Source organism: Copadichromis virginalis, linkage group LG1, assembly GCF_057382275.1.
Source record: "Copadichromis virginalis isolate Kocher_CV1m ecotype Utaka linkage group LG1, C_Virginalis_male_GT1.1, whole genome shotgun sequence".
Classification (NCBI taxonomy): domain Eukaryota; kingdom Metazoa; phylum Chordata; class Actinopteri; order Cichliformes; family Cichlidae; genus Copadichromis; species Copadichromis virginalis.
This window is the reverse complement of record NC_140618.1, coordinates 5,540,349-5,551,770: the sequence shown is the minus strand read 5'-3', so window position 1 is coordinate 5,551,770 and position 11,422 is coordinate 5,540,349. Positions and strand designations below refer to the sequence as shown.

The 11,422-nt window shown below is 46.5% G+C and overlaps 2 protein-coding genes across 2 annotated transcripts; both read right to left on the bottom strand.

The window, feature by feature from the left end:
• Window positions 1-475: 475 nt before the first annotated feature.
• Window positions 476-11,005, bottom strand: LOC146718210 (uncharacterized). The gene is made up of 2 exons (XM_085435645.1): window positions 10,942-11,005; window positions 476-3,410 (listed from the first exon to the last, which is right to left on the bottom strand). The coding sequence occupies exon 2, from the start codon at window positions 3,322-3,324 to the stop codon at window positions 2,104-2,106; it is 1,221 nt and encodes a 406-aa protein (XP_085291771.1). The 5' UTR covers window positions 3,325-3,410; window positions 10,942-11,005; the 3' UTR covers window positions 476-2,103.
• Window positions 7,776-10,948, bottom strand: LOC146718211 (uncharacterized). The gene has a single exon (XM_085435522.1). The coding sequence runs from the start codon at window positions 9,981-9,983 to the stop codon at window positions 7,776-7,778; it is 2,208 nt and encodes a 735-aa protein (XP_085291648.1). The 5' UTR covers window positions 9,984-10,948.
• Window positions 11,006-11,422: the final 417 nt, after the last annotated feature.

The window sequence follows — 11,422 nt, the reverse complement described above, 5'->3', positions numbered from 1 at the left end:
GAGTTAAACACTTTCTATTGCAGGTTTGAGACGGACAGACTCCCACGCCTCACCCTTGAAGGATATAAAAAAAACAACAACAGCAATAGAATAATATTAAACACAAAGTGAACCCGTCTTCCTTCATTAAATAGGTTCTTTTAGATGTTAAGGAGGAATTGACTTAACCAGGCTGGCGGAGAATGAAGACAACCGGACACCTGCAGCAGATGGGGAATCAGTGAACTTTTATTGAGACAGAGACAACCTCTCAACACAGCTCACATCAGGAGATTCCTAATATTTGCTGTAAGGATGGGTATATATTCTCTAAAACTTACAGGAGGGGGTTGTGAGGAAAGTGCTGCCTTAGCAGAAAAACAACTCCATAAAAGGAAAGCGGCCTTGGGTGTTCTAGCCTCTTCGCTTGCAGATATCTTCCACCTGCAGGATGAGGCGATCGCTTCTTATCGCTCTCAAGGCCAAAGTCGTGAGCACACAGTTGCACAGTAACTTTAAAGCTGAACAATATTTAAAGCTGAATAATGTTTGATCAGATTATATTTTCTTCAAATCCCCCTTTTGACCCATCTTAAATGGGTCAACACACAAAAATAAGTAACATTCAAAGGAACACAGAGACGTGTCGAAGCCTGGCTCGAAAAACTCCTCGGGTCTTATCATTTGTCTTTATCTGTCATTGCAGATGAGGAGAAAAGAGTCCAGGCACCACCCTGCCCAGGGGTCGGCTGCAAGCAGTCTCGGTTCCCGACGAAAGCAGTAACAGCTGTCCTGCACAAAAGGATACAACGAGTCAGTGCAACCAGGGTAGTGACACAAAATTAACAGTTCCTGTAACTCAGCAACCAAAAAGCATAAGTAATGATAAAAATGTGGAGAGTGCAGAGTATACTATAATAATGAGAGATATAAACGTGAAAATGTGAAAGAATAAATCAATCGTAAAATAAACCCAGAACGGTAACTGCTAAGGACATTCAAAAGTGAATATGGTAAAACGTGAGGAAGGGGTGTGGAAAAAAACAATTTATATCCAGTGGTGGGAGTACACATTCGCTCAGGCTTAAGTCCGGAGACCCTGAGAACAGCGCTTAACCCTCACAACCCGACCAGACACAGTTCAACCAGATATATCCTTCAAGAGGAAGTGGGTGAGGGAGACAATTAATAACAAGTCTAATACAAAACACCACAGAGAAACAACCATTCTAGAAGCATTTAAACAAGAGAAAGACGATAATGGTCGTCACCCTCACGATCAGAGTTTTCATCATCCGTTGGCGAGGAGGTGGGAAGTTGACTAGCCAATAAAGGCATCTGCCGGGCGAGATCCTTATCCTCAGGAGTGAGAGCTGTAACAATCAGTCTCTGGAAGAGGGATCGAATGCATGGAATACAACAGCAACCGCAGGTGACTAGGATAGCAACAAAAACTGAGATGGAAACTAGGATGGAAGCTACAAGGGCCTTATATTTGCCAAACATGTTAAGCCAAGAGTCCCACATGGCAGTATCAACGCCCGAGTGTTCCTTCATTTTAACAGTAAGAGCTGTGAGACCAGTAATAGCTTTAGTGAGGGAACCATCAGGAGCTGTGTTATTGGGGATATAGGTACAGCACTCCTGACCAAAAAGGCTGCAGACTCCGCCTCTTTCTGCGAGGAGAAAATCCGTTGCGACCCTGTTTTGGAAAGCCATTAAGGAAGTGGCAGATAACTGTGCATGCACAGCTTCAAAACCATCTCGAGTGTAATTAGCCAACAGTTGCACATTAAAGTGAATGTAGTTAATTCTGTCTACATTCGCATTTATTTCAACCATCCAAAGTATCGAGGCCCATCCTGCTTTAACCTGGTCTCGCAGTTTATATTCATCGGGGACCCCACGGGGTATACCTACAGCATCAATATAGGTTGGATTATGAGCTGAACCTGGGATTAGAGAACGTTTAGAGCGGCGTTCAGAGGAGGATGGGAGGCCAACTTCGTGTACTTCTATAGAGAGATCTACTGGAGTGACTAAAACAGGTAAAATAAGAGTTATGAGAGCGCAAAGACCTGACGCATCCCGAGGGAAACCATCATATAACTTGTTTTTGCCACATCACCACCACAAATCAGCCCTAGCCGTAGGTCGGAAGTTTGGTTTCATAACCGTCATCTCAGTGCACCAAGAAGAGTTCAAGCTACCTAGTTTTACTGCATTGCCAGTCAGGTTAATACAAGTGAAATTGTTCACAGCTACATCTGAAGAAAAGAAAGGTGGTTTATTAGAGACCGAGCGTTGAGTTTTAGGAAAGTGGTTTTCCAGATATGAGCAATGACCTCGTTTTGTATTGTTCATAAGATGCAGGAGGCATGCACTATTGACTGGCGCCGGTACAACTCTTAAAGTGGGGCGGGCTCCCATACAAACTATGCAGTCGGAAGCCGTCTTGTCAGCAGCTTGTTCAGCTAGTAGTAACCAGTTGTTTGTTGCTCCAGAAATACCGGTTAGAATTTGGAAGAGGTCATCTTTAGACATTTTATTTGTGTCTACAATGCGTATTCGGCCGTTTCTCCCCCCGTTTGTATATGTCACCGGAGGGCCATTAAAGGTGGGGTTATCATCTTTAACTACAGAGCTTGGAACTGCACCAACGCTAGGGCATATTTCCATTTGCCAATACAGGGCGGTGCGATCAGTCCAAGGGGCAAGTATAAATTGTTGACAGGAGGTCAAGGCCAGATCCTTTAGGGTAAAAATTAAGCCTGAAAGATCCGGTTTTTTTGCTATTCTGAGCATATTTTGGTTTCTCCAGTGCAAAGCCTGACCCCTAGAGTGCTTGGACCAATCGAGGTCCGTTTCTGACACTAAACTGGACCACTTCCACTGATGCCAACCTCCCAGGGTTATATACCACACTGAGGAGGAGAGATGTACTGCAAGGTTAAAAAGATCCCCCCCTTGGTCTTTGGTGACGGGAGTGACTGGGAAGCTAGCGAAATCTATTTCAACTACCCAACTTTTATTGTTGGGGACACAGAGAGTAATCATTCTAGTCGTACTTGGGGTACAGGAGGTAACCGTGTCTCGTTTCTTTCTAACTGGATCGGGCGTGGGCAAAACTGGAGAGGAAGTGGTGGGCAAGACCCTAGGGGCTACATTTGTCAGATTGGGACTGTCAGAAGGGGGCGAAGCTTTTGAACTTGAAGGTGTCAGAAGTGTCGGGGGCCCTTCACAGATCAGGATTATGCCAATGGGAATGAGACCCAGGGCCAGGAAGCAAACAAAGACGCAACATCTTTGCCTGCCTGTCATTTCAGGGGGAAAGGGCCAAGACATGTTTACTTAACTTGGATGTCGTCTAATAGAGGATGATGGGGCAGAGAAAGGTGGTCCAGTTCCCCCCACCTCGCCAAGGGCGTGTTCTAGGAGTTAAAGAGTAACAAAAAGTATCAGTGACACAACTTTAAATGAGCTTTCAGCGGTTAAAACTATTGCAATGTAAAATGTAAATCTTAAAAACTCAAGCCAATATAAAAGCAAAGTCATAAAAGATGTTAAAAATAAAGAAAATGTTTAGTTCAGTATGAAGAACACCCCCTTTTGTAACCAGCCGGCTTGTAGGTTGAGTTTTGGCTCCCTCAAGTGGTTGGTGATGCTGTTGCAGCTCCTTCTGACAGGTCCTTCTGCACCTCTCTCAAGGTTCTTCCTGGTTCGGTGGCAGCAGCGCACTGTGTGTAATGAAACCAGGTGTCACCTTTACCTTCGAGCCTGACAGCGTGGGAGGTCCGCTCTGTTATGCGGTAAGGGCCTGTCCAGCGAGGCTCAGCCCACTTTCTCTTTGTGACTTTCAGGAGGACGTAGTCCATTCCAGGTGTAGCCGCCTCTTTCAGCTCTTGCTGGTTTCTTTCAGCGACCTGTGAGGAATACTGGGCAACAAAACTGCGGAGCATGTTATAATATGTCCTCGGATCGAGGTCTGAATCAGCTTCATCCGACATTAACAGGCGAGAGGAGGGGCCAGGAAAAGGCCTGCCATGCTCCAACTCAAATGGAGTGTAACCAGAGGTTTGATTTACTGAGCATCTTATGGACATTAATGCAAGAGGCAATGCCTTAACCCAATCTAATTTGGTCTGTGCACAGATTTTAGCCAATTTAGTTTTTAGAGTTTGATTCATCCTTTCCACTTTCCCCTGGGACTGGGGGTGGTAAACTGAGCCAAACTTATGTTTCAAACCTAATGCGGCTTCAACCCTCTGCAGATCGTGGTTCCTGAAATGTGAACCATTGTCCGACCTTATGACCTCGGGAAACCCATGCTGTGGTATATAATGATTAATCAGACACTTCACCACAGTTCTACTGTTTTCACTTGCTGTCGGCCAGGCTTCTGGCCAACCTGAAAATGCATCCACAGCCACCAGCAGGTACCTGTAACTACCTACTCTGTCCACCATGTCTGTGTAATCAATGATTATTTCTTTCCCTGGGCAAAGTGGGATGGGGAAGTACCCTGCTATTGGCTTGAAGGCGGGCTTGACTCCAAATTGGTTGCACTCCTTACAGGTTTTAACCATGTATTTTGTCATGTCTTTTAGATAAGGGTGCCACCAGCCAGCTAAGTTTCTCATCATTTGTGCAGGTCCCACATGCCCCACTCCATGTGCCTCTTCCATTGCTGTCTGTCTGACCCCTGGCGGTAGAATGGGCCTTCCATCTGGGCCACGCCACACATCTGTGTTTGTGGCCCCTCTTGTTACCCATAAGGATTTTTCCTGGGGGCTGGCTTTGTCCTGTAACTCTCTGATTGTGGCTAGGCCTAGTTGTATGGGTGGTCTTTCTGGAGGGGGTGTGGCTTCTGGGTCCATTACCATAATCAGGGAGGGTAAGTAACCAGCTGTCTGCTTAGCTACTAAGTCGGCCTGTTTGTTACCTAATGCCACTAAATCCAATCCGGCACTGTGTCCTTTGCATTTTACCACTGCCACCTTAACAGGTAACAACAGTGCTTCCGCTAATTCCCTCATTTCCATCTCATGTTTAATAGGCTTTCCGCTGGCTGTCAAAAAACCAGCTCTTAGCCACTGCTTGAGCTCCACATGCACTGCTCCCACAGCATAAGCTGAATCACTGTATATATTCACTTTCTGTCCCTTTCCCATCCTTAAGGCTTCAATCACCGCTCTCAGTTCAGCTCTCTGTGCAGACTGTTGTCCTGTCAACTGCTCTGCCTTCACTGTTTTCCATCTCATGTCTGTCTGTTCCACTATTGCCCATGCAGCCTTCAACATTCCACTTTCAGTTCTGAAACAACATCCATCTGTGAACCAATCTTTTTCTGCATCCATTAGAGGTTCTGCCTGCAAATCTGGCCTGATTTTCTCCTGTACCTGCACAACCTCTTCACACATATGTGGTTTCCCTGATCCCATGTGATCAGCCATGTTTATGCCTTCATGTGAGTAGGTGATGTGTGGTGCTTCCAAAATGGTACTGAGGCGTCTCTGCCTGAGTGAAGTGAGTGTGAAGGCCTGTGAAGAGACGTAGGCCACCACACTGTGTGATGTCAAAATTTTTAGTGGGTGGTTCATCACTATGTGTGCTGTTTTCTGAATGATTTTTGCAAGTCCAGAAACGTGTTGTGTGCACGGTGGGTGGCGTTTTTCAGTGTTGTCAAGCATTACGCTTACATATGTCAACACTTTTCTCTCTCCCCCTTTTTTCTGGAACAGGATACCATTGATATGGGTTCCAGTTCCAGAAACATCAAGATGAAAAGGCAAAGCATAATCTGGCACAGCAAGGTCAGAGGCGACAGAAAGCTGTTGTTTTAACTTTATAAACGCCTGTTCTGTTTCTGTAGTCCATGAGAGGGGAGCAGAGAGGTTTCTCATGCCTTGTTCATTTACCAAAGCGCGCAAAGGGGAAGTAAGGCCAACATAGTCTGGGACATAGGTCCTGCTGTAACCAGTCAGGCCCAAAAATGACAACATGTCTTTTACAGTTAGAGGTTTTGGATGGTGCAAAATGGAGTTCCTGTGTTCTGGGGACAAGGAAATACCGGACTGTGAGACCATGCGGCCTAGAAAAGAAACCTGTTTTCTTGCAATCTGTAGTTTGTTTTTGCTCACTTTAAAACCTGTGTTGGCCAGGTGGTGAAGTACCACTCTGGTGGCCTCCAAACAGATGTCAGCCGTGGGAGCAGACAGCAAAAGGTCATCCACATATTGTATTAACATACAGTCAGATGGTAGTGGGCAGGTTTGTAAAAGTTCTTTCAAACACTGATTAAACAGTCCTGGGGAGAGGGCAAATCCCTGTGGTAAGCGAGTGTAACGCCATTGTCGGCCTCTAAATGTAAATGAGAAAATGTCACGCAGTGACTCACGAAGTGGGAGGCAGAAAAAGGCATTAGCCAAGTCAATGCAGGTGAACCAGGCATGAGATGGTGGGAGGTTGGTCAAGGCAACATAAGGATTAGGCACAGGCAAAGTAGGAGTGCCAAGTAAGGCATTAATCCTTCTCAAATCATGTGCCATTCTGAACTTCCCCGTGCCTTTTTTCTCAACGGGTAGGATGGGCGTGTTCCACTTAGAGCAGGAGGGCTCCAGGACACCGGCAGTGACCAAACCAGAAATTGTTTCTGCAATCCCAGCCTCAGCCTCCGGTCTGTGTGGGTACTGAGGCTGCCACAAAGGGGTAGCAGATGACAGTTGAAAAGAGACTGGCTCCACATCAACTAAACCTACATCTGTGGGTCCATGGGACCACAAACAATCTGGAAGAGAGTCGAGTAAAGGCGCAGCATCACAGTGGTCTGTGTGTTCTCTGCCATGTGACCCGCTGACCACTCTATGTTGCAGTGTTGAGGAATTAAAGCAATCATTTAAAATTTGGTATGTGTTGGTAGATGGAGAAAACAAAACCTGTGGGAGTTTTGTAGGTGTCCAGTCAGTGGCCGCAAGGGAACGTTTAACCATTCCACCCAGCTCCTTAGCCTGGTGTCCAGGATGTAAGGCCAGTGACACATGGGGAGCTGCCTCATCAGACATCATGTACCACTGTAATTGATCTGTTGTAAAAGTAACCGCTGCTGCCACTCCCTCCGGTGCCGCAAAAATGCACGACATGTTCAAAGACCAAGCCCGCCCCTCACACTGCTCTTGGAACATGTGCTGGTACCAGGTGGTGTCATGCCTGTCATAAAACAGTGTAACATGAGGTGGGTCAGGGGGAGGGACATAAGGATGTAGGAGTGAGAGCCACGGCCGCCATTGCTGAAAAGCAGTCCAAACTCCTGGTTCAGCAGGTGTTTCAACTTCCAATAATGCCCAGTAGATGTCAGCAGAGTCCGCTAAACAGGAGGAGGGTTGCAGCAGAAACTGACCACCTCCCTCTGGCCCATCAGAACAGGGAAGCACAACGCCAGTAGGGAGAGTCACAGTTAGGCCTTGTGAAGAGCAGAGTATTGTGGCTCCTAATTTAATCAACAAGTCTCTTCCCAGTAAATTCACAGGCGCCTGTTTTGAACAAACATAGCTGTGTAACAAGGTCTGATCTCCAACCTTTGTGGGTAGGGGCACGGTGTAAGGCAGAGTTTTAGGTTCCCCAGATATGCCCACCACTGTAATCACTCTGTCAGTAAGTCTTTCACGAGCAACATCCTTAATGGTGGAGTACGTAGCTCCAGTGTCCACTAAAAAGCTGCTTCTTCTTTTATCTACAGTTATGGACAGCATAGGGTCCGCCGTTGTCCCTTCACTGTCCTGGGCAGTCTGTGGGGTGTCCTATAGCTGGGGACCACCCTCGTAGTACTCCCACCCCATCACAGGCATCTGTGGGGCCGGGGGCACTTCAACTAAAGCACCACGAGGTCCACCTCTGTGGCCAGGATGCTGATAGGGCCCACCACGGGCTCCCCTGCCTCTTCCAGCAGCCGGGTTCAAAGGGCACGCTTTAGCCCAGTGTCCAGGTTGTCCACACCGGAAACAAACATACATCTGGCCTCCCCTACCACCTCCCATCTGACCCCTTCCCCTGAAACCACCTCTGTTTCCTCCAAATGGGGAACCTCTCTGCCCATAAGGGGCCGGGGAGTGATAAGCACCATACTGGGGGGGCTGTGGATCAGTTGGCCATGGGTTCGGATACAAATCAGGGGCAACTGGACCAGGAGGGGGAGCCGCAGCGGCCACAAGCTGCTTTTTAGGCTTGTCACCTTTTCCACCCAGGTCGTTTTTAGCTTTCTGCAGCTGAACCTTCAACAGTTGCAACTGTAAATCTTCGACGCTCTCCGCTTTATCATCAGACTTAATCTGTACTTTGTTAAGATTAAAAATCAAATGTTTCTTCCAGATTGCAAAGTCACAGTCCTGCAAATCAGGATTATCCTCCATTTTCTGGCTTACTGACTCCGGAATGCCCCTCAGCACCGCCCTTCTAAACCACATGCTCTGTGAACAAGTCCTACTGGGGTGATGACCTGTATGGTTCACCCAGTCTTCAACAGCCTGATTTAGATAATGGGTGGGATTTTGCTTTCCCTCCCATTTAAATTTCTGTAAGGTGCCTTGATTTTTGGGTGGGAATTGTTTGCGCAGGGCCGGTCCAATAAACCTCAATGCCTGCATTAGTGGCACCTCGTTCTCATGCATGGTAGTACCCGCATTTTGTTCCAGGTCCGCTGCCTGAGATCGGGATGTGCACCTAGTTATAATAGCTCTAAAATCTCCCAGTGCGAGGTCCTGTCCAGCTGTGTATTTATCCAAACCAGCCAACCAGGCATTCCCTCCCTCCATTATGTCAGGGAGTTTGTCCACTAGGGCCTGGACATCTCCGAATGAATAAGGTTGATACACTGGTCTACGTTGTGCTTTAGTCTGGACCAGGGGAAACATGCCTGGAGGCTGAGGCACAGGGCCCTTAGATCTAGTCTGATATCCTAAACTGGGAGAGGTAGAGGGGGGTGTATTGTTAAGGTCACTGAGTTCATCATCAGTATCCTCAGTTTTTCCCCCGCCTGGTGGGGTAGCAGTGTCAGCAAAAACGTGGGCTAAACTCATCTGTGTTTCCGGATCCTGACGGCCCACCAAAGACATGTTAACTGTGACATTTGGTGAAGTGCCAGGCTCAGTTTGTGCAGTAGCGGTCAGATCTCCCTTAACAGCGACAGGAGTGCTGGCAAAGGGGTTGGACCGGGAAAGAGGGGCTGACGCAACACGATTATTCACCTGGACCACTGACCTATGTTCATTTAAGCAGCTGCGTAATGCTGCTTCTAGATCAGTTAATTGTTGTTCAGTGGGTTCCTGTCTGTTCATTCGAACCGCAAATGGTGCGCTCGCAAATGGGTCAGTTAGGCCCTCAGATCCGGTTCCAGAACAATGGGACATGGAAGAGGGGGCTCTACTACTAGCTGAGGGTGTCGCCGACAGAGAGGAACTTCCTGGGCAAAAATGCTTGGTATCTATGGGAGTTGGAGCTACGGGCGGTTCTTCTCCAATAGTCATTATTCCACCAGAGATATTAAGTACCGGATATATGCCTGCTGAGGGAGGAGTTGAGGCAGAATAGGGAGGTGGCTGAGACCTATTTTTCTTCATGTGTGGTTTTGCAGTTTCCCATAAACACACCCAGTGATTAAATTTAACTTTGCGGCCTGCGTGCTTATCTGCTTCCTTTCTGTGTCTCACCCCGCTCATCACACCTGCACCTGCTGCTGCTGAGTTGGCTTCTTCCTCTTTCTCTTTTGCCTGCATAGCCTTATTCTGCCAAATTATTCCCCAATTACCACTACTCCCCTCGTTCTTTCCCTTTTCTTTCATTAACCTTTCAGCTGTTTTCCTCAATGACTCTTTCTGCTTTTTTGCTTCTTTAGGCTGGTGTGTGGAGTTGATGACTGTCTCAACACATGTTAATTGTTCTCCCAATGTGCTAAGAATAACACCGGGACCCCAACCATCATCATTAGTTTCTCGATCTAATTCTCCATCCATTTTACTGTCAATGGAGGAGTGTTCTTTTATTGATTTTAAAGGAGAATTTGGGCCAGCTGGGTTTCTGTCTCTATTAGGCACTAACAGCTGGGGCGCTGCTTTAAAGGTGAGTCAGCACTGAAATATCCCTTCAGGTGTTACCAAGCTTCTACCAAACCGGAGTCTGGCGGGTAACCTTGCCTAGAGCTTCCTGATAGGGGTGCTAGTTGGTTGTCACCTTGTTCACACGTCTCATTCACACTTCATACATTACCTGCAGTCACTCATTACCCTCCTTATGTATGTAATAAATGTGTAAAAAAAATTCTATGTGTGGTGTATTATTTTAACCAAAAGAGGAACCTAGTTCCTTTAATTGTGTAATCTGTGAACACGGAGAACCAAACTGTCCTGCCCAGTGTTCCACAGCAAGCATTCAGCGTGTATTTATGTGTGTCCAATATCAAACAGAACATCAAAACATTTAAAACACTAAAATCATCGGGGTTTTAAGAAGAGATCCGTTTTCTCCTATTGATCAAAGGGACCCCTCCTTTGGACTCCAACCAGTACTTCTCCTTTTTAAGTTTTAGAGGATCTTTTCTAATAAAGTCCTCTGGGCCTTCCTAACCCTTCTGTAGTTTAGAGAATATTACTAAAAAATATTCTCAAGGCCTTTAACCTTTTAATTTGTTTAGAAAGGCGTTACTAATAAACCCTTTCAAGGTCCCAGACCTGCACTGAGGTATTTATCCGACACCGGAGAGCAACCCGTCGGCTGCAACCGTGGTCAGACCTCAGTTCACTCTTATCTTTATTCACTTATTCACTTATTTCTTATTCACTTATCTCTTATTCACTTGTCTGATTCTCAACAAGCCTTAAGTAAGCCAGACAATTTTGGTTATGAATTACTAGGAGTTTGGACACTAAGTATTTTTATAATGTTCAATATAGCAGAAATAAAAGGTCTGCTTACCTTGTTTTTGTGTGCACACAGCTTTTGTCCAAACTCCGTTCACTCAGACCACTGCCGATGTCCTCCCACCCGTTCCAGTTTGGCCTGGAGCGGATCCTGTTCCGTGACGCCAATTGAAGGATATAAAAAAAACAACAACAGCAATAGAATAATATTAAACACAAAGTGAACCCGTCTTCCTTCATTAAATAGGTTCTTTTAGATGTTAAGGAGGAATTGACTTAACCAGGCTGGCGGAGAATGAAGACAACCGGACACCTGCAGCAGATGGGGAATCAGTGAACTTTTATTGAGACAGAGACAACCTCTCAACACAGCTCACATCAGGAGATTCCTAATATTTGCTGTAAGGATGGGTATATATTCTCTAAAACTTACAGGAGGGGGTTGTGAGGAAAGTGCTGCCTTAGCAGAAAAACAACTCCATAAAAGGAAAGCGGCCTTGGGTGTTCTAGCCTCTTCGCTTGCAGATATCTTCCAC

What these genes read in the sequence shown, in the direction of transcription:
- LOC146718210 (XM_085435645.1), bottom strand. Translation starts at nt 3,324, where the DNA reads ATGTCTTGGCCCTTTCCCCCTGAAATGACAGGCAGGCAAAGATGTTGC.
- LOC146718211 (XM_085435522.1), bottom strand. Translation starts at nt 9,983, where the DNA reads ATGGATGGAGAATTAGATCGAGAAACTAATGATGATGGTTGGGGTCCC.